The following is a 25,946-nucleotide window of genomic DNA, read 5'->3' on the forward strand; positions in this document are numbered from 1 at the left end:
CAGGGCCAGCCCATGCAACAAGTCATTTTGTTTTAAAAGGGCTGTTTCGCAACCAACGACTGAAATTGTGCAACTGCACAGTGGGTGGCAGCGGGGAACCAGGATTGCGCAATGCTCTCAACTGAGTCTGCCAGCGTCCAGACCTTAACGCCATTGCCGCCCGCACAATGCAAGGGGATGCGCAGGCTGAAGCAAACCGGCTACCACACAGCGCTGTCTCACACGTTATCTCTTGGTTTCTGGGCATAGGTATACACGTTAGATAATGCGCTCATGTGGGGTAAAAAAAAAAAAAGAAACACACGATCGCAAAATGAAATGCCAAAAGCTCTCCAGCATCCGCCTCCAGCGCTACAGCCGGGCGAGGGGGGGGAGAGAGAGCAGCCCACCCACGTGACCGGCGCGTCATGTGACAGCCCGTCACGTGACTCCGCTGCGGCGCGATCACGTGGTCGAGCGCATCGGGACCCCCTCTTTTTTTTTTTTTTGGCCTCAGAATCCTCTTTTCCCGAGAAGAAAACAAAATGAGCACAAGTTTGGACATCAGACTAAAGCGAGCAAATAAAGTCTATCACGAAGGGGTAAGGTATTCTTCGGCGATCATGTCCACCCTGCCCCCCTCCCGTCCTTACGGTGTGTGAACAGCTAACCACTTGCTCAGTAGAGAGTTTCAGAGGATTTCTGACCATCTTTGACCTATTAGCTCTGTGCCTGTTTGAAAACCGCTTAGAATTACTTCACTTTATTAATAATGCAATTAATAGTCTACAGTGCGTTTTGTGTTTTGCAATGCAATGGAAAGCACAACACAAGAGAATTGTCGCTTTAAAAAGCGAAAGCCACGCTGTTTTTGTTGGCCTACGAGATTTAAACCTGAATGCTGTCATTCATTTATCAGGGGAGTGTGCAGTACTTACTGTCACTTGTTATATAGTAATGTCAAGGTGGGAGGTTTCCGTCTCTCGGTGTCACTGTCGGACCATGTCGGGTGGAAAGTGTGTTTAGATTCGCCTTGCTCGCTTCTGTGTCTCTCCTGGGTAAGCAGTAAGAAAACAACATCTCAATCCTTCCATAATCGCTCGGCAGCAACGCGTTTGTGACTGAACACAGAACTGTCACAGCGATGGTTTCGCAAAACGAGTTAAACTGGACCTGCGTTCGCACTCCAGTACAGCGACCTTGTCCCTTCGCAAATTGCTGTGGTTACCAGTGGAAATGTCTGTCCTCAGAGTCACAGACGGCAGACTGACTGACCGACCTCACGCAATCTTACATGTCCACAGACAGAGAAATAAAAGTGATGGAGCTATTCTTAGGCATAGGTTATGGAAAGCTTCATGTCTAGGAAGCAACTATACGATATAGAAGGAAAATGCTTTTATGTATTTTTGACACAATAAGGCATTTTAATACTTTAATGAGGTTGTATTAATATATTCCACCGCACGCAATAACTTTAATGTGGGTAAAATCATCATTCTTGTTCGTTTTCATAGCGTGATCAAAAGAAGAGGGTTAATAAAAATGAATAACCGCGACTTTGTCAAGCTTCAACATTAACACTGCTAGATGAAGCCCGAAAAACTTTTGACCGTATAAAAAAGGTTTGACCTCACCGGTGGCGCCAATGATATTTTGTGTCAACCTTAGCTAATGTGTAACTACGAAACATGTTTAACTATAAAGATTTTTTAATAATTATAATATTTTAATCACCGATGTTCAAGCACTATAAAACCTCTGGATTTCAGGTGCAGGTCCCTGAGAACTGGATCACATAGAAATGTGTCTTTCACTCATGAAGCTCTAGAGGGGCTCATCTCAGAGCCACTATATTCACTTCTTGATTCAAAACGACAGAGCACAGGATTCCTTTTATCCTTAGGACAGAAACTGCCTGAAATCTGTGTCCTTGTTGTTATTGCCATACTGAAGGCTCAAAGAGTTGTTTCTGCTCAGGTATGTAGCCCCACTACTTAGCTTCACAATAATCTTCATACTGCAGTCTGTATGATATGTTGTGTCTTTTCATTGTGCGGTTTGCTTGAAAGAAAATAACACCCATTTGTAGGTCATTGGTGAGTTGTTATAAAGCAACCAATCATTCTGTGCCGTTGTTGTGGTGTTTTCCCCGAATTCATTTCCATGGTGCCATCGAATACAGGGGCAGTGATTTAAAGTATTTTTTGTTAATAGTGATTGAGAATTGTGAGGTTGTGTGCATATTAAAGTGTATTTCAAAAGTAAAGTATAAGGTATGTCCTGTGTGCATGCAGAATTACTTCACGCTGATGACTGCAACATTGCCCCCATGTGTTCTGATGTCTCTGAAGCCAGGCAAGGCTGGTCAGTGCTTGGGTCACCTCTGAGAAAGACTAGATTGATGCTGTAGGTGGTGTTGGTGGACCAGCAGGTCGGACTGTTCCCTCTGGACTAAAATTTACTGGCCACTTCCTTATGTCTGCCAAAGTGATCGAGGGGAAAAGTCTCTCTCTTTTATTTAATCAAGCAATAAAGGCCATCTCAGGCATTTCAGAAAAAGAAACGAAGTAGCTCCGAAGTTCTTGAAAGGAGAAAATAGTTAAATGAATTTTTCTTGGAACTGTGCCTGTTGAATGACCCCAGTGCAGTCTCTGCCGGAGCACAGTGTGTTCTCACAGAGCAGTGATCTGAAGAGCTCTCTTAATGGAGCAGCCTGTCTGTGAGAAACTGCACTTGGATTCATTGCCTTTTCTGGGAGAGGCAATGGTTGAGCCTTTCTTATAATGTCTCTAGAACCGGAAGTGGTTTTTGTGGTTTTTTAAAAGTTGGCTGGTTTTAGTTGTTGTTCAGTTTACTAAAGATGAAATTGCAGTATTGTAATGACCTCACTGGTTTTCCTAGATACACACCAAGGAAAGGATAAAAAGTGGTGCCTGTTACTTTTATACACTTAAGGAAAACAGTAATGCACAGTGTATTATACAGATTTTTAATTTTATATGGAATAGTCTTATCTCTGATTAGACTCTTGATCCATTTGTTTTGTTTTTAAGAGTTAATACAGTTTCAGATACAGTTTCTGCAGGTGCTCTGCCTTCCCTACACTGGTTCTTGGCATCAGGATAGAGTTTTTGTTCTTTTTGTTTTTGACCCAACCGAGGTTCTGTAACAACAATACTGTAAATATGTCAGAAACATGCAGTGACTTCATTAAGTGTGTGGACTGCAGGTGTTTGCCCCAGCTCTCACACAAGATAGGACATATAACAAAAACAAATAAATGTTTAAAAATGTAATTGAAGTTATTCATAATTCCTGTGTTCTAGATCCAGTAATCCAGTGCTTTGGAAGAAACATTCATTCTGGCCACTGAAAAGGACATAAAATGAGTAAGCCAGTCGTACTTGAGTCCAGTAAGACATTTCTCGTTACTACTGAAGGAACTGTTGAAGGAGCTTGAGTACCTCTTTACTGGACTTCTTAACTCAGGCAGTAATGAGCATACCTGCTAATTAAGATGGGACTCCTCACTCATGAGTGATAATTACCTCAAGCAGCTTGTAATGGGCAGGGAGCTCTGGCAGAATATCGATTGACAGGCTCTCCTCCTCTGTCTTTTACAGTCTTTAAATGCCCCCAGCTCCTGTTCCTGGCAGAAGCCGTCAAGTCATGGGATAAACGATAGGAACATCTGGCCTAAATCCACCAGTCTGGTGGGGATTCTGCCCTGACACACCAGCGGCTAGTGTTGGTTAGCAGTGTTTCCTGTGCGTGCTCAGGTGTGCACGTTGTGTTTGTGAGCGCAAGTCTCCTTATGTGTGTCTGAGAGGAAGGAGTAGGGGCTTGAGTTATATTTTTTTATCTGTATCTGATTTTATACCAGTTTGCATTTAATTAATTCCTTACACTTAAATAGCGCTTTTCTGGACACTCCACTCAAAGTTCTTTACAGGTAATGGGGACTCCCCTCCACCACCACCAGTGTGCAGCCCCACCTGGAAGATGTGCCGGCAGCCATAGTGCACCAGTACACTCCCCACACACCAGTTCTCAGTGGGGAGGAGAACAGAGTGATGAAGCCAGAGATGGGATTATTAGGAGGCCATGATTGGTAAAGGCCAATGGGAAATTTGGCCAGGACACCAGAGTAACTCCCCTACTGTTTTCAAGAAATGCCCTGGGATTTTGAATGAATTCAGAGAGTCAAAACCTCGGTTTTATGTCTCATTCGAAGGACGGAGCCGTTTGAAAGAGATCGATAACTGTTCAGCTTGACAAGGTGGTACATGCATGGCAGCCTCACTGACCTGCTGTTGACATCTGGACAGAGGCTCTACACTGCCGCTGCAGCTGGGTTTCAGGGCAGGAGGGCACGGTGTGTCGGACAGAGCCTGTTGCCGCAGGGTGGGGCAGGAGCCACTTCAGCTGTGTGGACTGGTTGTGGGCATGCCTGTCCATTGTCTCCTAGAATACCAGAATCAGTGATGCTGATGTGTGACTGGTATTAAGTTGTCTGAGGCACTGAAGGGTCTGTGTGTGAGAACAAGCTGAGGGGGTCTGCAGGAGTACAGCGGCTTGTTTGTTTTACTTCAGCCATGTTCTTAATCACAGCCTAATTGATTTCAGTTTTCTTTTGGGGGCATTTTATTAAATTTGCTTTTAGCTCTTAAAATGTCGGATAAGTCAACCCTGTGCCAGTTTCTTAGGTTCTGAGCTGCCCTCATTCAGGTGTGCTGCCTGAAATGTATCCAGCTGGACACATTGTGGGTGTGTCCGAGTGTCACCCCCGCTGTGGGTGTGTCCGAGTGTCACCCCCGCTGTGGGTGTGTCCGAGTGTCACCCCCGCTGTGGGTGTGTCCGAGTGTCACCCCCGCTGTGGGTGTGTCCGAGTGTCACCCCCGTGGTGGGTGTGTCCGACGCAGTGTCACCCCCCGTGGTGGGTGTGTCCGACGCAGTGTCACCCCCCGTGGTGGGTGTGTCCGACGCAGTGTCACGCCCAGTGGTGGGTGTGTCTGATTACAGTGTCATTCCTATTCTTGTCTGTTCATCATTGGTTGTTCCACTAGCAAGAGTTGTTTAGTCAGAAACAACAACTGTGAAGTGAGTTGGAAACAGTTCCTTTGATGTCTGGTATTTTTGACACTCAGGACGGACTCAAGAAACAAGTTAAATAAAAGTCAAAACAAGCAAGCAGATACATTAAATAATCAATTAATACTAGAGATGTAGAGTAGGGCTCAGGTGCAATTAAATCAGCAGACATTGTTGCTGTAGGACCGCAAATGAAAACCACTAATACAGCGTAAAATTATAAATCTTCGTTATTTTTTAACTATAAAAAATACAATCGAAGTCACGCACAAGAAATCTGATGATTTTATGATTGTATATTGATATGCTGCTGCGTTGCTGCCCCCCTGTGGACTTTCAGAGTATTACCTTTGATGTTACGTCTCGATGCAGGTGACTTCTGAAGTTTCAAGGGCAAGCTGTGCTGATTGTCTGTGTTGGGTTTTTGCACTTCACATTTCTCCCAGTGACGTGCAGCGTTGGTGTGATTGGCTATGCTCAACTGACCCTCATCGTTTAAAGCCCTGGTCACCAACAGCCAAGCAAACGTGACATGATATGTCCTCTCCCGGTTCAGCATGGCATATAAACCAATAGAATACCTGCGTTGATCATTGATCTAGCTGCCTCCCACACAAGTGCTCTGGGAGGTGCTGGCGAGATGTCAGTCTGGCTCACTGGAGACCTCACGACATTGTTCGAAAGAGCAGGCGTGTTCACCCCAGTGTCCCGCCCAGCTCAGCCGTCCTCTCCTCCTCCTTTCTCCCGAAAGCGCACCTCAGTACCTGTCTGAGCTACTCTAGTCTTGCTCCCCAGCCCTCACAGCCTTTGTTCCTCAAGGTCTGGTCTCCTATCTGTTCCCCAAGCCCATCCACACTCTAGGGGTGAAATGCCTTCTCCTGCTGCACCCCAGAGCTCTGGAATTCATTCCCCAAGGATATCAGAGAGCCACCTTCTCCAAACTCCTTCAAATCCAGACTCCAACCCTTCTTTTTCAGAAGAGCTGTTACTTAACTGGGTAACTTTATTCCATACTCCCTTCTACCCCCTCCTCTCCTTGTATATGCCTTGCATAGATTTCATGTTTTTGTCTTTTGTGTTGCTGTTGTACTGTAAAGCACTTTAAGAAGCCTCTTGTAAAGTGCTATGTAAAAATAAAATCAATTATTATAACTAAACAATCATGATTAATTATCATTACTTTGATCATAGGACTGCAGCACCCTCCTTTGTCTTGAGCTTGAGACTTGCCCGTTGGCTGACGCTAGCTAGTAAATGACCTCTTGTACACGAGACCTTGGGCCTCCCTGTCAGAAGCGGGAACTCCTCTGGTCAACCTGCCTGGGTGAAAAGCGAGTGAGTCTTGCAGCAGCTGTGCCCTCTGGAACTTCAGAAACTGGGATTACTTTTGTGTCGTTCGGGTCTCACCAGCTCCCAGCCCCCCTCGAAACCAAACTGATTCTCGTGCCGAGCTTCACCGACTGTTTAAGGTCTGGTGGCCCGTGTCCTGCTTCTTGTCTTGGAGTGAGCTGTGTGTTTGCTATGGGCAGGGTGTATTCTGTGCTGCTGACCTGCTACTCTACTCCTAGTAGCGAGCTGAAGTCCCAGCAGTGCACACAGGCGCAGAGGGCTGCAGGTTTAACACCACAGAGGATTCTGCCTTTGGCAATCGGTGTTGCTTTTAATCTCCCCCTCTCCGTGTAACAGAAGGGTTTTCTGAAATATTGATTCAACTTTTTATTTTACCAGCTAAAGCTCATGGGAACCGGACATGTATTACTGCCCGGCTTTCTTGTCCCCTCTTGCGTGTTAAATCCGGGGTCTCGCTTTTGTTAATTAATTTGCAGTGTGACAGTTTGGTCTCTGGTGCCGTGCAATATTCATGTCCCAGGTTGTCGGGACTTCGGTTGCCGAGTGCCCTGCTGCAGGGGACGCTCCTGGGGGGCTATTTCCTGTCACCACTCGCTGTTTGCCTGCCACTGGCTTCTTGCCAAAACTGGCTGTTTGCAGACATCTTTTTTTCAATTCCACCGGTTATTCGGATCTGCTGAAGTGAGCGATCGCTCTGTTTTTGTCAAAATAAGATGAATGTTGCTCTGTTTTGAGGCAGCTCCCGTGTTCCCTGTATCTCCTGACTCGCAGTGGTTTTTCACTCTTTCCTGAACTGTAACGCAAACCAAGGAAATATGAAGTGCAGGACTAGAGCAGCCTAATTGCGCTTTTTTGCCGTATTACTGCTAGGGTTGCTCTCTGTCTGGTTGCTGGGGAAGGATCATGCAGTTTTCAGGATGCTGTTTCCTTTAGAAAAATGTGCCGCACTGGAAACTCGGCTTGGCAGGGGTTGTTCCTAAATACCGTATTGTAACCCCAGGCAACTGCAGTACTGGAGATGGGGTGCCTGTTGTACGGGTGGGGGGAGAACGCAGAGCTGGTCAGGAAATGCCTGCTGCAGCAGGAGAGAGAACATACGAACAAGAGGAGGCCATTCAGCCCTTCCGTCCTGTTTGGTCCTTAACAGATGACTGATCCGAGGGTGACCGTGACCCCATCGGTGAAGCCAGCGTGCGGTCTGAAAAGAGCGAGATGGCAGCAGAAGCCGTCTGCGTGGCTGTGGGCGAGGTCGCCTGCGGTGCTGATTGATAATATTGTCTGTCTCTCTCTCTCTGTGCCAGGAGGTGCTGGCAGGTGTGGTGGTGATCGTGAGCAAGGAGGCTGTGCAGCATCAAGGGATCTCTCTCTCCATGGAAGGAGTGGTCAACCTGCAGCTGAGCTCCAAGAGCGTGGGCGTCTTTGAGGCCTTCTACAACTCCGTGAAGGTCTGCACCAGCCACACACCGTGCATCCCTGACACTGCGCCACCGAGGACACGCCAACAGTCCAAAGACCGTGAGCCAGCTGTGCTCCACACAGCAAAACTGACAGGCCCCCCCACTCAGTACCGCTGCCCTCAGTTTCTCAGTCCTACAGTGGAATCCGACCATCCTTCAGTGACAGCTGCCTTTCTGGCCCTGCTGCGTTAACTATCTCTCCTTCTGTTTTGCAGCCGATCCAGCTGATCAGCGGCAACATCGAGGTAGTCAAGCCAGGAAAGGTCCCCAGCGGCAAGACGGAAATTCCATTCGAGTTTCCCCTGCATGTCAAGGGGAACAAAGTGCTGTATGAAACCTACCATGGTGTCTTCGTCAACATCCAGGTAAAGGTCACAGAGCACTGGTATGGACCTCCTGCCCCCCGTTCTGTGTTGTGCCCTGCAATGCGGACTGGGGATGATTGCATGCAAGGTGTCGTAGTAGATGCACCTGATTATGTGAACATCTTTGCTTCATCCAAAACCAAATCGGTCTTTTTGTCGCTCCTGTCATCATCTCGGCTTTACTGGAGCTGGGAATTTATGAGAACAAAGAGCACAAATTCCCGAGGGGACCCAGCATGCCGTTAGGTCACGATTCCTGTTCCCAGACGAACTGGTGGTTTAACGTACCTTGTTCAACTCATCCTAAAGTCTTACAGAAAAAACCAGGAGCTCTACCTCACTTGTGCCTCCTCTCCATAATGACATTTTCTGTCCTAGGCTGACATTATTCATCTCCCCCACTTGACAAGAAGCCAGCCTGCCAGCACAAAATACCCAGGTGCTTCCATCATATTTGCACAAACTCTGCAGTCCGACACAACCAGACGAAAAAACATTTCTCAGGATGTGCGTTTGAGCGCCCAGTGTTTTCACACAGGCTTCTCACAAAACACTGAGTTTATTTTCTGCTTGTTGGCCATTAAATATGGCTTTTGTTTAGTCGGCATCTGTGGAAAACAAAACCGTGATTGTGGTCCTTTTTGTAGCTAAGTTTAGATAATGAGGAATAATTATAGAGACGAGAAGCACAAATTAATTGATGTTTCCCGTTTTGGAAATGTGTGGTGTCTCCTTTAGCAAAACTGAACAGAATGTTATTTAACAGTCTGGGGAAACATGTTTTCAGAGGACCAGTCTTGTCAGCATTTTATTGTGACTCAAATGCTTGCGATAATCGGAATATAATCTGGCCAGGGGAAGGTTAGAGCTCAGAATGGCTGTGCATTTAGATATCTGAAGTAGCACACTTTGCAGTTGGACACGCAGGCTTACAATTGACTCCTTTTCAGTTAGGAAAAGGGCTTGAGCAAATGGAAAACTCCACGAAGCTATTCCTGGCCAGGTCTAGTATACGTTTTAAAGCTTGGTTTAAATATTTGTCTCGCATTTTCAGTCGGTATGTTTTGTGGTATTTTCCATGAGAGGTCAGGGATTTTACAGCTGAACAACACAGACCCACGCTATGCTGTCGCTCACCAAAACAGTAGCCCACACGGTGTGTGTGGGCGAAACATTCCAGAAATAGCGGCTCTTGTGTGTCAGTGTTGCTGCTTCAGCACAGGCAGTTTTATGGGATTATAACACTGTTCTCTGGTCTGTGGAAAGCTTCTGTCCTTAAAGTAGCTTGTAACGCTTACACTGTACTAAGCAGCAGGTGATCTGAAGTGTCCGTTTTTCTCTTTTGTTTATTTTTTGTTCCACGGTGGATGAAACGCACTAGAGACCTGAAATTACTGAAGTGCGCAGCAGGTGCCCCAAAAGTATTTCTGTCCGTTGCGTGACTTTGGCAAAGCGGCTGCAAGTGTCCCATATGATGCCGTCTTTTCCTGAGCTGTTATGGATTGATCCTGTGACAGGGCAGCGGGCCTTGTGCTACTATCTACACTCAACCCTCCACCAGCTCCAAGAGCCTCCCACATGGCCATCGGCCTCTTGTCTCCGAGCCCGGTTGTGTGGGTGGTCTGGTGGGCGTCTGTCTCTCTGCCTGGAACAGGGCAGGCTCTCGGAGATCTCTGCCAGCAATTCCAGCTTTAATTGCATCTCTCTTCCCTCCCTCGCTCGCTCGCAGTACCACGCACACAGCCTCCACCCTCAGCCAAGTAAAGAATGTGTGTGGGGGGATGGCAAGGGGGGAGTGGCAGGCAGAGGTGGATAAGAAGAGGGGGGTGGGGGCTCAGCAAGGGGGGTCTTTGAGGGCAGGTGTGAAATGATGGGGGTGAGTTTAAGAAGGAGAATGAGAAGAGGGGGTGAGTGCGTTTATTTACAAGGTCTTGGTCCAGAAACTGTGTAGTCAACCCCCCTACCAACCGATTTACTTCATTGCAATAGAATGTTTGCTTTTTCTCAGTTCTGTCCCATTTTTAATGTTGAACATTTAAAAGAATAAATGCACCATTCTGCAGAGGGGGATCCGAATTTGCTCTATTACAACATTGTGGAAAATCAAGTAAGAAGCATTTTCAATTTAAAAACAAGTTGGAACACTGTAGTTTTTGAAACTCAATTAATAAAAAGGTTAATACTGATTTAGGATTTGATAAATGGCCATGATCCCCCAGTTTCAGCCTGGCTCTGACTGGCTGCTCCTGTGTTTCTTGTTGCTGGCAGTACACTCTGCGCTGCGATATGAAGAGATCTCTGCTGGCCAAAGACCTGAGCAAGACCTGCGAGTTCATGGTTCACTCTCAGGTAATACCTGTTGCTCTACGCCACTTCTCTGTTTTTACAGATCCTCAAGTTGGATCTCTGGTGGGATGGGTTTTTTTTGTGTTGTTCTGTGGCCTGCCTGGTCTAATCCTCGTGTAGCGTGGGTACAAATGAATGCTGGGATTAGTGATGGGTGTCCGACTCTGACGAACTCCTCAGCTCGGGAGGACGATGCCAGTTTCGGTTGGGTTCCACAAGAACGGAGAGCCTTTGACCTGAGCACGCGCTGAGTCACTTTCATTGTGCTCTGAACTCCCAACTGCCCTTTCAAACTGTATCCCGTGAGCACAGGCGCCCGTGATCTCCCTTGTTGGCCCAGTGACGCATCTCGTTGGCCCTCATCCAGCCCGTTTTCACGGGTGCTCTTGTCCTTCCTCCTTTCCATTTTGCAATGTTAGTGTTCAAATAAAAAAAAAAAACGCACGTGCTGGTGGTTGGTGCTTCTTTGCCTTGCGTGACCCTACTGTTGTCTCTCAGCCTCAGAAGGAGAAGCTCCTGCCGAGTCCAGTGGATTTCACCATCACCCCAGAGACACTGCAGAATGTCAGAGAGGTGGGTGACAGTGTGCCTGGTGGGGCTTCAGTGTGGACAGCTTGCTGTACTGGGTTACGGGCACACTAAAGCACTGTCTTGTGGACCTCAGATAACCCATTTGGAGAGCGTCTGAGGGTGTAGTGGAGGTCCTGTACACATGCATTGCCGGGGTTTTACAGACTGTAGTCTGGGAAGGGTACAGATCGTCATGTCCATCTCGATCGGCAGCCTGCCGGCTGGGAGTCGCTCGGCTAGTGGCCCCCAGCTGTGTGCAGAGGACTGGGCCTTCGCCACTGGGCTGAGAAGCCAGGGACGCTGTGTCTCCACTGATGGGATCTCCATTAACCAGATGGCCTGAGGAGAGACGGCCAAATGTGGGATAGCTCCACAAACGGCTCGTTGAGCTTCTAGTAGCCAATGGGGACTTGCCCCAAGGCCCGTGAATTCCCACCTTTATTCTTTTGTTTTCCCTCCGTCCTCAGAGGAGCGGCCTCCCGCGGTTCCAGATCCGGGGACGTCTGAACTCCACCAACTGCGTGATCACCCAGCCCCTGACGGGCGAGCTGGTGGTGGAGAGCTCGGAGGTGCCCGTCAAGAGCATAGAGCTGCAGCTCGTGCGTGTGGAAACCTGCGGTGAGGGGAGGCACTCTCTGGCCCCGGACACATTCAGACACAGCTTTACCGCAAACGGTCATCCAGGCCAACTCCAGTTTGACTTGATGCGAAGCCCTAGGGCTGGGGATTGTAGGTGTTACTCCACGCAGACAGTAGTATAGCAGTGCTGGGGAGACTGAGAGCAGAGCTGCACAAAATATTTCAGTTTACCCACAAGGCTGAGACGGACAGCAGAGAGGTCCTAGTTCCAACCCCACCGTGAGGGGCTAGAATACAAGCCTAGTGCTTCGATGCATCGTGTGGAGCACTCTCTGTGTTTATTTTTCATCCCGTGACTTTTAAGCTGAACATTTTTTGTGCGTCTTTATTGGGAAGCCGAATCGGCTAATTTCGGGTTCTGTTGCTGCTGGCAGGGTGTGCCGAGGGCTACGCGAGAGATGCCACGGAGATTCAGAATATCCAGATCGCGGAGGGCGACGTGTGTCACGGCCTCCCCATTCCCATCTACATGGTGTTTCCCCGGCTCTTCACCTGCCCCACCCTGGAAACAACCAACTTCAAAGTCGGTAAGTAAGCCACAGCTGTCGCTTCCACTCGGTCTTCAGAGCCTGTTACGAGGTTCAGTTCAAGGTCTGCAGGCATGAAACCATTCCTGACCTTTCTTTTGGCTTCTCAAGGTCTCGAAATCCCTCACTTTTCTCCTCTTGTTTTCCAGAGTTTGAAGTGAACATCGTGACCGTTCTGCACGATGACCATCTGATTACGGAGAACTTTCCTCTTAAACTGTACCGGGTCTGAGCTCTCTCGGTGGAGGAAGGAGGTTCCTATTTCATGCCTTTCGCAGCTGGGAGGTGTGTTGTCCGAGCTAGAGGAGTGTGAATGGACGCAGCCCAGGAGAGAGGAAATAAACACTGAACGCTCACGTCTTGCATAGAGGAACGCATTTGGACCAATGCAATGACAGAAGATCTTGACATATCCAGGATGGATATCTCATTTTGTCAAAGCTTGATTTGTAGTTATTTTTTACAGGCATACTACAAAACATTTAATGGGGGGGGGGGGGTTAACGGTATAGGAAGGATGTAATTACAAAGTTGTGTCACTTTAATTGCAATTCTGACACTGATTAATAACTTTGCCTGCCTTGTATAGGTTCATTTAAACATGCCAAGCAAGCTTTAAGATTTAAAATATTTAGGAAATGTCAAATTCTCTCTTTCAGTCTTGCAGAGGTGGTCTTCGTTCAGTAATTGTTAATCAGGGTCTCAATGATAGAAATGTAAGGTTGAAGAGTAAAGTATAATAAAACTCTGGAACTACAGCCTTAGGTTTCATAAACCACTAATTCAAATCAGAATAGTTGTACTTTGAAGTAAACCAGTAACAAGTACTTCATTAAATGAGGTCGTTTAAGTTATACTGTGTAAGATCCTGAATACAGAACCATTACTGAACTATTACTGACTTAGCAATTTACAAAATTAAATACAGCAACTGAACTGAAACAATAAGTATACCTAGAGTTAAGACAAGGTGTGAAAAGGCTATCCTAACCCTCAATGGTGAGTATGGTCCAGCCTGAACTTCATTAAGCTATTTGACTTGCACCGGTGTGAAATGAGGGAATTGCAGAAGGAAGTGTGTAAATTAAACTGCGTTACTTCATTTAATTGAAATTCGTGGCTTCTGCAAATGAGAGAAAGACTGTGCTATAACATGCCTTTTTTTTTTTTTTTTTTACAAGGAGTGTTGATTAAAATGCAATTTACACCTTGCAAATTCTCAATTCCCATCATGAAGCTCACTTGTATAAACAAGCCACAATATGACAAAGCAGAAATAAATTAATAATGTCAGTCTCAAGACACGCATACATTTCAAGTTATGCCCATTATCTCTACGGAGCAACGAAGGTTTCCACTCCATGCAAAGTATGCAAGAGAGTGAAATAAAATCAGAAGTCTGGATTGGCAAAAGGTGCAGACTTTGCTGTACTGAAATAAAACTACTCAGGCCTGGATAACATCAAAAGTTCTCTCTGCTCATCACTAACAACCTCCAAAGTTGCACTGCAAATGACGCTGGCTTCCTGATATCTGATTGCATGCAAAAACTGAAAAAGGTCTTGGACGTCATCAATGGCAGGTAGATCAATGTCTCAATTGAATGTAGATCAGCCCCAGTTTGCCAAATAAGTGTTCAAGGGTATCTGACCAGTTCTGCCCTAAAATGAAAAGGCAATGGCCAATGGCTTTAAGACATTTTAAAAGCAATTGAGAAATGGTTGACAATGTGGTATGCAATCACTATTTTGTGACAATACTACACTGGTAATATTGCATAGGTAGGGAGACAGTGTTAACAGTTGTTGACCAGTAGATAATGCTCTTACATCTAGATCAGAAACTCTAAACCAATCTGTGCTCCAGTATGGAGAACGGGGACACTATCCTGTAGGAAGTGCTGTCCTTCCGAAGTGACACTAAATTGAGGTCCTCACTACATCATTACTAAAGACTGTTTGGAAAAGTAGGTTTGTCAATCCCAATGCCCTGACTGAATTCCACTCTGGGCCAGTACAGCATGGCCTCACTAAATCTGCCCATCGTGCAGACTTTTTTCCCTTCTATTTATAATCTGCTTTGTATCTGTAATCTGTCACCCAAGTGCATCTCGCGCTGACGTTGTAGATGTAGTGCTACAACACTTTGGTATTAATGGCACTATATCAATGCAAGGTACAATTACAAAAAGACTGGTACATTTTCTGAAATAAGAAAATAACATGGATCAAGAGGTGTTCTACATAAAATGTCTCCCAGGTAACACATTAAAAAGTTTGCCAAAAACAAAATTAACAAGACATTTAGTGTCTAAGGACCTTTGCTCTTAATTATCATTAAAAAAATAAACCACTGCATGCAGTAAATAAATAATTCCTTCTTTAACAACCCTTCAAATCTCTAGTAACACCTACTGTAACTAAACTAGACTTCATTTTTTACTGCTGTGACCTTAACTCTCTGAGCTCCAGGGGTATCCTGCATAGGTCACCGACTACTCTCAAGAAGTGCACACTCCAACCAAATGGGAAGAATACAGCAAGAAGGACCAAACACAGAAGAAATAAGAGATGATTGTCTTAAACTTGTGAAAGGTTTTAATTTTACTGCAGCACGTTAATATTCCATTTCACCTTCCTAAGGGCATAGCTGTGGCATTTGAGAAATTCAATACAAATGACTGTATTTTCACTTCCATATACATTGCCTGTACAAAAACGTTTTCAAATGATAAAAATATGAATAAATGAGGGAGGAAAGCTTCAGAGCACTACGGAGGGAGCTAACAAAGTAAACCGTTTGCAGGAAGCAGCAAGGCGATGGCGCAGAACTAGACTGATGGCAAAAAGCACATCGAAAACCTGTTCTGAATTTTAAGGTTTTAAAAAAAAAAATCTCTAAAAACGATCAAACAAAAAATGAACTATTTACTCGGTTTTAAAATTTCAACCCTGCTGCGGATTCGGCGGATTCAGCCTGACGTCACTGCCCCTCCACGCTGCGTGTCCCTGGCAGTTTGCGCGTTCCCAGGCACGGATCCGTCCTGCCGGCTTCAGGAAGAGCCGGCGTGATGCATGTGGCTCTGCGGGATCCTCCCGGACAGGATGGGGAAGTCCTCGGGCAGCAGGGCGTGGACTCTGCAGGTGGGACAGGTGCTCTGTTCCTTCAGCCAAGCCTTGATGCACTGCAAAGACAAGAGAGGTCAGGCCACAGCCCCCTCCTGTGTAAGTCTGGACATGACACAACAGGCCTCACTCCTGCCCCTACCTCTCGGTGAAAGCTGTGCCGGCACTCCAGGACACACAGATCTTGCTGGGACATTTCCTCGTGACAAATGATACAAGGGTCCTCGTCGTTGAGCTGTGTGGAGGTAAGTTACAGGCTCGGAGTTAAAAAGAAATACCAGCTTTCCATTCCAGTTAGCATCGCTTGAATGAATGAGCTGTGTGTTCAACAAATGCCACAAGTTGGCTAATAAGAGGAATAGGACAAAAACAGACAACTGAAGGAAACCTCACCGCTCCGGCCCTAGACCATTTGGAATGGTTCTTGGGGTCCACGGTTCTCCAAGGGTGTGAATTTGGGGTCACGCCAGGGTCAAGGCCAGGGGCCGGAGAGCTTGATTTGGGCATCGCACCGAGAGCCGAGGTCCACGACGCATGAGGCTGGGCTCCAAGCTCTCCGAGTTTGGCCCCGGAAGCTGATCCCATCTGTTCCTGCGAAGAAGAAAAGCACCGTTGTCACAATCTGTGTTAATTCCCCTGAAACGCATTCGAAAGTCCGGAATAATTTGCTGCAGGTGCAAAACGTGGCTTATGAAGTCACATCAGCAGTTTCTCTGTAATTCTGGTTCCACGTCGGTACTGCAAAAAAAGACCTTCACAATGCATTGAGGTCATCAAAGTAATAGTCTGCACAATGAAGACAGAAACAGTGTTTCTTACTCTGGTGTTCTCCTGGTGATCTAGGATCAGCTGGGCCACTCTGTTAATGATTTCTTCATAGGACAACAAGTTCAGGCTGCCTCCATTTGCAGCGCGTGCCTCCTTAATGAATTCTGTCAGCGTTGGCCTACAATTAACCATCAATAAAAGCAATCAAGGACACTGAGGTGTTCACAAATTGCAACTTGAACTGCAACTTGAAAAAAACTGCAATCTGCAATTAAATGCAAATGAAAAAATGCAATAACCATTAAAATACTAAGCCCTAAAAAACATAATTTTTAAGACAATTATGATTTAATTTACCTCCTTACATAAGAGGAAACCCTAGTCTGAGAGTACCTGGTGTAATGTGGAAACATCGAGCTCAATCGTTCAATGACTTTCTCGAAGGCATTGGGTTTCTGCTGGGATGCAGCTCGAGGCCCCTGGCCAGACTGGGAAGGTGCTGGTCTGGTGTTGGTGGTATTGCTCTTGTTTGCAAGCGCAGGGCTGACAGAAGGGGAACGCCCTGCTCCTGCTGCAGAGGTCTGGCCTCTTGGCTTCCCTGAGTGGGGCTCAGCCAATGCCGGGCCAGTGGCAGCTTTGGCAGGGCTGCTTGACCGCTGGTACACTTTCCCTGGCACCGGCAATCCAAAGGGCACTGCACCATGGGAGAACTGAGGGATGGGCGGACTGGTCCGAGGAGCAGAATGCAAAACCTGCAGAACAGCTGGGTCGCCGATAACGGGTCCCACTGGCAGTGCCTAGAAAAGAGAATATGACAAATACGCAAAAAATGAAGCATGCTGACTAGTGGCAGCGTTACTTTGTAAACCATAATTGTCACTACTTTTTCCCTACCTGAACTACACTGAACTACTGCACTTACTGCATGACGGCTACACTGTGCCATGCTCTCCCGACCTGCCTGCCTGTCTGAGGGAGGAAAGCCCAGCCCATGGCTTCCCTGCTGGGGAAGAGCAGGAGGGGCAGGAGAAAACTGCAAGACGGAAGTGCAGAACGAAGCCCTTGAATGAAACTCAGGACTCTGCTTCTGACAATCTGCTAGCTGGACAGTCCAGACTTTCATCGTCCATTAGCTTTTCAAAAAACATTCTTAAACAGAATGGAAACTTAGAAGAGCAGGGACAGCTAGCCTATGTTTTTTTTCTGTAGAACAATTTTAAACAGGCCGGTATACTCATTTTAGGCCTGAATACCTAAAATAATTGAAGCCCGTTATTCTCAAGATCCCTACAACTTGGGAATATTTAAGGAATTCCAAGAGATACAATCAAATTATGAAATAACTCACAGGTTTCTAAATTAGTATGGAATGTAATATAATGATAATAACTTTATTACATTATATTTATATATGAATAACTTAATATAATATAATTGAACTGTAATGTTTATTAAAACTGGTCAGACATCTACCAACTTACAAACTAGAAAAAAATATTCAAAGGATCTAAAGGCAGCTTTAAAAAATAAAATGAGATGGAACCCCACCGTATGAGGAGGTACCCAAGTGAAATCACTAGATGGCAGCATGGTATAAGGAAGTACAAAGTTCCTGTCAGAAATGAAGCCTGATACTAAATGAAGAACTAAAAAAATGCACACTGTCAGGCACCTGTTTAGTATCCCCAGTTTTACATCAAGCCTTGACCTTACTGTGACAAAAACCAAAAACGATTTCTAATGACTTGCAACATTCAGATCTATTGTCTGTAAATCACATTTTTTATACTTAGAATCGCAGAAAATGTAAACAAAAACACAGATTAAAGAACAATGGTTCATGTTTGTTATGAAGACGTGCACTAGTACAAGTGTTTAGTATCGGGTATGATCTGCCTAAGCATACTGGAAATGGCATCTTGACAGCAGTGACAGTCAGCCCTTACAGTCGCTGGCCTGACTGCTGTAGCATAATCTGCCGATTCTCCTGTGTATCTGCAGCCACCTGCTGGAGGCTGGCTGGTCAGACTTGTCTGCTGCCAACAGAATGGTTGAACCGGCCCACGGATGTCCTACTGCACGATCGGGTGGAAAAGACCTCCGGCTGCAGCAGGACCTCAACACTCTTTTCACGATGTCGCCCCACTGTAATCCTAGTACTCGCGCGGTTCTGCGATGTCGCATTGGAACATCAATCACTACTGGATTGGCTTGCAATGGGATGAAAATCGGCTCGTTCAGGGATTGTGTAAGTGCATCGCTCACTGAACAGCACAGCTGCCCTCAATCTGCATCAAAGGTGTTGCTTTCCTTGGCCATGAAGGCGATTTCTCCCCACATTGTCTTCAACGATCAATATAATGGTATATTCTGGCTTTGTCAGCCAAAACAGCATTCATTCCCGAAAAAGACACTCCCACATTCTCTCTGCCACCACTTCCGATGTTCTCTGACCCACAGAAGATGACAGTTTCCTGCGGTCAATATGTCACCTCTGACCAGCCTCTGAGCACTCTACAGTGCTCTACAGTCATTCTGCCGATACATTATTTTTTTCTTGTAATCCCTTTGTGCTGCGGGCACTAACAGTGTAAAAATTATTACACAGGTGGATAAAATGGATAGGATCATCCAGAGCTGGTACTGGTGAGCCTTTGCCTTCCAGGAATATTATTCCATATTTGGAATATACAGTATACAAACAGTATTGACAACACTTTGTCTATCATAAAGTTGATTCCCTGAAATAAAATCCATGATGGCAAAACACAGCATAATAATAATTCAGTAAAGGAAGCAAGACGGGTGAAGAAATGCTTTTAAAATTGATGTATATAAATCTGTCTCTTTTTAAAAACAACAGTCAAACCCTGCGCTTCACATTAAGCAGAAAAGCTACAGGTTTGAACACTTACCGGAAGCAAGGGGGCCGGAAGAGGACTGGGGACATTCACAGGCGCCAGACTTGTTAACCGTGTACCCCCCTTCACGAGCTCGATTTGTTCTTTGTACTGGCCCTGCATAGGATTTAGGCAAAACAAAAAATAAAGCCTGAATACACGTTCTAATGAAATGGAAATGTGCCCCTCTCTTCACAGGTTGGCCCAGAGGACCCTGGTATTTCTGGCTAAGCACTCGCCGGCAACAGAGCAAAACAGGTTTCCTCCTTGCCGTCTCCCACGCGTGTACAGCCTGACAGACTCACTTCTATTTTTCGGATCTTCTCCTTGGCATCCAGCACGTGGGCCTGCCAGGCATCCATCACTGGGATGAAGAAGGCTGGAGGGGGGACCCTGGGAGGAAAGCAGAGCAGTGTTGACGCAAGCGGGCGACTTCACACCAGCTGCTGCTACACCGAGACCTACAGGATGGTTCTACTGTGCGTCAACGCGGGTTGCCGTTTTGGACCAACACCGATGGAGAACTGTAAAACACGCTAGGATAGCAGTATTGCTCCATTCCCTAGATACATAACCAAATTTCCCCCCCCCCGAGGCACCACCACACACCGCAACGCTGACATAGACCTGGGGTCCACTTCAGCTTCACTAGCTTATCTTCTTACAGTTATGGCCCATTTGTGTGGGTCCAACAGTACCACATGTAAGTACCTTTGATTCTGATTGTGAATCAAGAGGAAACAAAGAACTGTAGGCCCCACAGCAGCTTTAGACAACACGTAATCAGATTTCGGTAGCAGAATTCTAGTTTAAATAAAGGCAAGGGATGGCTAATCATAAGAGGTCTATACAAAAGCCGAAGCCAGTGGAAGAACTGAACCCTTCTTACACAGCTGCTATTTGCTTCAGCTTCGCAAGAACGGACTCTCCTTCTGAAACGCACTTCTGGAGGTTACGGAGGCTGGCTTTGCACTTGTTCTCCAGCAGACAGATCTACAGGAACAAAGAAGCAAACCTTTTTTTATTATTATCACAAAAAAGCAGAGCAGGAATGCAACTGTTTTTAATAGAATTGGCTTTTATTTGTCATAACTATCCCGGTCTTGGAATTACAGGAGATCCAAAAGCAAAAATTTCTTTTAAACTATATTGAGACACAGGAGAGGATAAATGAAACGCCTAACGATAACAGTGGACTACAAGATATACTTCACCTCTGCAACTTGTGATCTTTTCACTGCCTCTGCATGCATATCCTTGCTCTTCTTGATAACTTCTTCCAAGCTCATCTTCTCAGCAGCTGACTGGTTGCTGTAAATGACAATAAGACCATTGTATTATAATACATTTAGAACCGAGAAAAGGAGACGCTCTTTGGGAGCGTGGAACAAGATACCCTGGCTCCCCTTAAGAATCAGCAGGATGAGATCCGCAGATCAATTAGCTACTACCAAACAGGCTTGATAGGCCGAGTGGCTTCTTCTTGCTTTTAAATGTTCCTGGGAGATTGTGAATACTTATATGCAAACTGTAATGGTGACCAAATGTGCAGTATTTTATTTTTTGTGAATTGAAGTCTTCATAGTACTGTACCCATACTGAGGGCTGACACCTGTAATTCATCCCAAAAGAGCACCTTGAAAAACACCCAACCACAGCAAAGACAGAATCTGTCTTAATCTTAATTCCATACTTAAAGATAAGCATTTTTAAATACCTGAATTCAGTCTCTAAAATATACTAATATATTAATTGTTTCTGTGCACTTTAGTTATGGCTGGAGAAAATCTCCACTGAACATTTAGGAGGTTAATAAGTAAATCCAGAACTGTAATCAAGGTGAATTCTGACCATTGTGAACTGCTTTGTTGCTCAGGGATACTTGCCTTAGGTCTAGGAAGTCATTAAGGTGTTTATTATACTCCTTCTTCTTCTCCTTAATGTTTTTTAAGCAGCTGAGAAAAGAAAATAATTTGTTTTTTAAAAAAGTCAAATGTTCACTTCAGCTTCACTTTAAAATGTGCATCACAGACACCTTAACTTATATTCGTTGGTTAAAAAAAGGGGGAAAAACATTTTCCACTATGTGCAATGAATGGATCAATAATTGGCAAAAGTTCAAAATTTCAAGTTTTAACAAAGGAACTCCACTACTCACATCTCATTAGATTCAGTAAGTTCTTTGATTTGATTTTTAAGGGCCTTTAATGTTTCCTGATTTTCCTTTTTTTCCTGTTGATCTTTCTTCACCTCCTCTTCTAACTTCTGTTGGAATAACTCCAATTCTTTATTTGCAATCTGCACAGGAATAATGCAAAACAACAAAAGCAGAGAATTTCAATCAATACATTGTTAATACTCTCAAATGACCTCACTTAGAATTTTGGGCATGATGTTCCAAAAAAAGTATTGCTGCTTTGGAATGAAGTCAGAAGAGACCGGATACATCCCCAAATTGAAAGAAACCAAAAGGTTTAAAGGCTTAGAGTCAGAGTTGATTATGATGGGAGCAGGTTCGAGCATTCAAAATCTTCAAAGACTAAGTCAAATGACAAAATTAAGTCCGCAATCTTCTTCTGAATGAGAAAAAAAAACAAACCAGAGGACTTAAGTGGAAACTACGTGGGAGTGCTTTTAAAACCGAGAACAGAAATCATGTCTTTAGCAAAGAGTTGAGAGACTATGGAACAGACTACCCAGTCATGTTGCAGAAACCGGTACCAAGGCTTCATTCAGAAACTGGCTAGACGAAGACCTTGGATCAGTTAGCTACTAACGTCCAAACAGACTAGATGGTCTGCATGATCTCCTTTCATTTGTTGCTGCTCTTATTTTCTTTAAGAAAAATGAAAAACAAAATCACAATGTCTTGATCGAGAAGCACCTTCTACAAATCCATTGTTCATTGCCAGGCAGAGATGCCAATCAATTAAATAATAAAACAAATACAAGATGTGGACACCACAGTCCATGCCTTGTTTTAATCCACACGACAATTTCTGCAACACTCTGTACAAAGAATCCGAACGAAAAATTTGGATTGATTTGAAACAAGGTTGATAAATCAATAAAACATTCAAAGTAAATAATTTTGTACCTCTATATTCTGATTTATTTCTTTTAACTCTTCTTCCAGGGAAGTAATTTCTTCTTTTTTCATTCGCTGGTTTTCTTCAATTCCTTTTTCAATTTGTTTCAGTTGTTTTTCTAAATCTATGTTATCCTTTTCTTTTAGGATTAGATCACCCTGAAACCAAACAAAATAAAATAAAATACAAAGGTCTTAAGTCATACTACGTCAGCATGTGTAGGCTGCAAAGGAACAAGGAAAGCTTTGTTTCATGCTAAAAGGTAAAGAAAAGAAACAACGTTTCTTCTTTGACACTCGAAGAAGGCTTCACAGCCGAAAAATTGCGTTTTTTCTCTCCTCATTTCAGCATGGAATTAACCTTTACGAATTCCTTTAAAACATTTCTAGACATCTTTTGGTCGGCAAGACCTTTTAAGCACTAAAGTAGATCTCGGAAACTCTTACCTTATTTTTTTCAAATGGTTTGTAAGGTTCTGTATTAACTGCAACCTCATCCATGGGTTCCCAAAGCACCTATACAGGGAAAGAAACGTTTTAAACACAATAAGCGCACAGACGTACACATGTTTGGCAATGAAATATTTCGAAAGGAACCAAAATACAGAATAAGAGAAATAAGATATTGCCATGTTAAATCATGTATCGTACCTGCCCTCCCTGCACATGACATCAGATCAACTTACGCCTAATTGCTACATCAAACTTAAAAGCAATCACTGAGAACAAGAAAATGTAATTTATTCTGTTGTCTGGGACTTTTAAACTGCTATGCCAAGACATGGTGCATGTTTAAGGAGCTCAAAGGGTAGGCATGCTTCCTCACCTGTACATATACTGACTTTTTCAAAACCATTTTAGCATCTTCAGTGGTCTTCATAGGGCATCTAAGTTCCAGTTTTACATGGTGTGGTTGAATACCTTCGTTATTAATATCAGAATTAAAGACATATTGGTGTGACAATGCATCATTAGGTGGGCTATGGTAAGGAGCTGAATACTCCGCAATAGTTTCTGACGCTTTTGTCCTTTCAGGATCAAACACCCTATTAGATCTTTCAATACCAATACTACTATTTAAAGGACCAGCAATAATTACATCTGAATTAGGAGCAATTTCACAATGTACATGAGGAGGAATATAAGGCACAAAAAGGTCTGATTGATCTGAAAACACGGTTGATTCAGGTGCTGAATATACAGGAGCAGGGGTTAATCCTGAATAGCTATAATGGTTGGTCTGGATCAAAGGAAGTGTCCCATCTGGCAGGTGTTCATGATCTGACAGCAGTGGAGTCTCTGAGGATACCGTCATATCTGCATTAAGACAATATATAGGTTTAAATTCTTTAGCAGCGGGATTAAGCTGCGCTTTCTTCTGGCTATGGCCCTCCCTGTCCCTCTTCTGAAGGTCGACACACCACTCATTTCTGGCGGGAGGCTGCTCGTCGGCTGGCCCCGCGCCCCGAAGGCAGACGGCGTGCTTCATCAGCCCAATGAGGTTGTCCACCAGGATGAATCTCAGCGAGCCCAGCAGGAAGGATTTCAGGCCTCCCGCCTCCTCGATCTTCCGCTGTGCCTCGGGGGGGAAGTTCTCAAACTCGCCGACCAGCAGGGGGTTATCCGCCTCCATGGGCCCGTGCTCTTCCAGCACCTGGGCAAAATAGCTGTGGGCAAGCAGAGCCTGGGTAAGTTGTTTTGTATGAACAGGGCATTTATACAGTAGCTGACTTCACTATATAGGTTCACATCTCACTCAAGTGTATTAAAATCCTTGCAATTAAACCATTTCCAGTAAATATCCTTTATGTTGGCCCTGATTTCCCTCAGCGCCTTCCCACTTGTCCTTATATGAGCTTTAATTATGTTGCAGTGGGCTAAAAACCCTCTTGTGAGGCACTATAATGCTTAGAATAAATTTACAATACATTTAAATTTCACAGCATTGTGAAATTTGTGAGAATTTAAATTTCACAGTATTTCAAAGCGGTCAGTAATTTCTTTGTGTGAAGAAACTGACCGCATTTCACTGAGATTTTACTAAAGGACCGTGATGGATTAAATTCAGCACAGCAGCTCTTAAAGCTACTGTACAACTTAACGGTAGTTGAAAGGATATTTAGAGGACGCACCTTGTGCACACAGAAAACCACTATCTACAAATCACACTGTGATTAAATATGATAAATTAAATCATGAGTCTTGAAAATGAAATGAACATGACTAAGGGAAACCTCAACAAATACAAAAAAAAAAAGACAAATATGAAACAGTCTTCTACTTGTGGGTCTACAGTAGTAGTTTACCTCAAGAAATGGGGTTGCAAAGCCCAGTTCTGCTTAAGCAATCAGTCCTGGTTAATTGTATAAAATTCCAAGAAAAACAGATTATATGCAAAAATGGGATTTATAATGTATATTGTAAATAACATACATACACATACCACCACACACCACTAATATAAGAAGAACCATTTTGTTACTGCAGTTGACACAGCACGACAGTTACCATTAAATGCGCTAAATCAAAGCTGAAGTGACTTTAGAGTGATTTGCATTTGCAGAACAGATAAATGCAAATATTAACGTAAACAAAACGAGAATGTTTTCCATTAAGTCTTAATAGTGACACATACCATTTGGGCCCACAGAGAAAATACTTTTCAAAACTGAATTGCAGAGCTAAACATTTCTTCAAATACATTACAAGTGATTAGAGAAATGTATTAAAAATCCATTCATACAAAATCTGCATTTAGTAGATTTTGTATGAATAGGAATATATATATACAGTATATAAGCACTTACTCATACAGACTCTCTCGAGTAGGGTCTGGATTATTGTCCAAAGCTCTTCTATAAAAACTACTGCCAGGTTGATAGTCATAATGTCCTTCAAATTCTTCTACTTGACTCCGAAGGTGCGTAGGGATTATAAAAGGATCATAGGAGTCGAAAAGCATTCTGTGGAGAAAACCAAGTTAGTATTTTTTCTTGTTTGCAGCAGAATTCAACAACATGGTGTTGCATTTTCAGCTATAGGTACCATTTAGTGCCCAACACAGGAGACCCACCTGCTCTACAGAACCACAGCCATGTGAACTGGGAAGCAAGAATAATAAATTCAGCTGCTTGCATGATGGTTTGCTCAGGACAGGCCAAGATGAGGAGAGTAAAGGTCTTAAATTGACATTTAACTTAAAAATCATTATGGGACAACTTACCATAAAGCAGGGAATATCAAGCAGTTTAAATGAGAGATGAGTAAGAGGAGTTTAATGAAGATCATTATTTTACTGGAACTGTAAGGCCAGCCACGTGCTCAAAGAGCTGATATAACCCAAATAACATGATAAACTCTACTTGTGATGGGTTCTGGAATGTCCCAATAGTGTCAGAAACCCAGACTTACAAAGTATCTGCCTCAGTGAAAATGTCTTCTTCGTCTTCCTCTTCTCTGTAAACCCCACTCCTAATTCCAGAAAGAACATAGACAGTCTGGAAGAAAAGATACAAAGTTAGTTAACAGTGGGATGGGCTCAGTAAGCGTTATGTTTTTGAGATTTTAAATGTATTACAGCATCTAAGCTAACAGCCACTTTTGAAGGCATATTTTCTGCAAGGCTAGAGAACATGACACAGAATGGCTGTCTGGCTTACCTTTGGAGATTCCTTGTGCTTCTTTTTCCGATTTCTGTTTTTAGCCTTTATAGCACAATTCTGGAATGCAGAAGAAAGA

At 44.3% G+C, this 25,946-nt stretch overlaps 2 protein-coding genes across 4 annotated transcripts in view; one reads left to right on the plus strand and one right to left on the minus strand.

Annotated features, from left to right (window-relative positions):
* Positions 1 to 411: 411 nt before the first annotated feature.
* On the plus strand, positions 412 to 13,795 carry vps26c (VPS26 endosomal protein sorting factor C). Its single transcript, XM_088638924.1, has 8 exons — positions 412 to 581; positions 7,725 to 7,868; positions 8,096 to 8,245; positions 10,514 to 10,594; positions 11,090 to 11,164; positions 11,629 to 11,779; positions 12,175 to 12,327; positions 12,477 to 13,795. The coding sequence occupies exons 1-8, from the start codon at positions 525 to 527 to the stop codon at positions 12,557 to 12,559; spliced, it is 894 nt and encodes a 297-aa protein (XP_088495050.1). The 5' UTR covers positions 412 to 524; the 3' UTR covers positions 12,560 to 13,795.
* Positions 13,796 to 14,901: 1,106 nt separating this feature from the next.
* Positions 14,902 to 25,946, minus strand: part of ttc3 (tetratricopeptide repeat domain 3) — a 35,462-nt gene continuing 24,417 nt past the window's right edge. For all 3 annotated transcript variants that reach the window (XM_088638914.1, XM_088638913.1, XM_088638915.1), the window contains exons 30-46: positions 25,868 to 25,927; positions 25,620 to 25,705; positions 25,016 to 25,171; positions 23,035 to 23,875; positions 22,656 to 22,724; positions 22,218 to 22,367; positions 21,279 to 21,418; positions 21,007 to 21,075; positions 20,335 to 20,431; positions 20,010 to 20,113; positions 19,426 to 19,513; positions 19,136 to 19,237; positions 16,614 to 17,017; positions 16,272 to 16,398; positions 15,846 to 16,043; positions 15,595 to 15,687; positions 14,902 to 15,511 (exon numbers count right to left, since the gene is read on the minus strand). In XM_088638914.1, the coding sequence (XP_088495040.1) occupies positions 15,380 to 15,511; positions 15,595 to 15,687; positions 15,846 to 16,043; positions 16,272 to 16,398; positions 16,614 to 17,017; positions 19,136 to 19,237; positions 19,426 to 19,513; positions 20,010 to 20,113; positions 20,335 to 20,431; positions 21,007 to 21,075; positions 21,279 to 21,418; positions 22,218 to 22,367; positions 22,656 to 22,724; positions 23,035 to 23,875; positions 25,016 to 25,171; positions 25,620 to 25,705; positions 25,868 to 25,927 (2,916 nt within the window). In that variant the 3' untranslated portion in view covers positions 14,902 to 15,379. The remainder of the gene's footprint in view (positions 15,512 to 15,594; positions 15,688 to 15,845; positions 16,044 to 16,271; positions 16,399 to 16,613; positions 17,018 to 19,135; positions 19,238 to 19,425; positions 19,514 to 20,009; positions 20,114 to 20,334; positions 20,432 to 21,006; positions 21,076 to 21,278; positions 21,419 to 22,217; positions 22,368 to 22,655; positions 22,725 to 23,034; positions 23,876 to 25,015; positions 25,172 to 25,619; positions 25,706 to 25,867; positions 25,928 to 25,946) is intronic.

The sequence above is a fragment of the Lepisosteus platostomus genome, chromosome 7 (genome assembly GCF_059453375.1).
Source record: "Lepisosteus platostomus isolate fLepPlt1 chromosome 7, fLepPlt1.hap1, whole genome shotgun sequence".
NCBI lineage: Eukaryota > Metazoa > Chordata > Actinopteri > Semionotiformes > Lepisosteidae > Lepisosteus > Lepisosteus platostomus.

What these genes read in the sequence shown, in the direction of transcription:
- vps26c (XM_088638924.1), top strand. Translation starts at nt 525, where the DNA reads ATGAGCACAAGTTTGGACATCAGACTAAAGCGAGCAAATAAAGTCTAT. An exon ending in ATAAAGTCTATCACGAAGGG is followed by an intron (nt 582 to 7,724) that starts GTAAGGTATTCT and finishes TCTCTGTGCCAG; the next exon opens with GAGGTGCTGGCAGGTGTGGT. An exon ending in AGTTCATGGTTCACTCTCAG is followed by an intron (nt 10,595 to 11,089) that starts GTAATACCTGTT and finishes GTTGTCTCTCAG; the next exon opens with CCTCAGAAGGAGAAGCTCCT.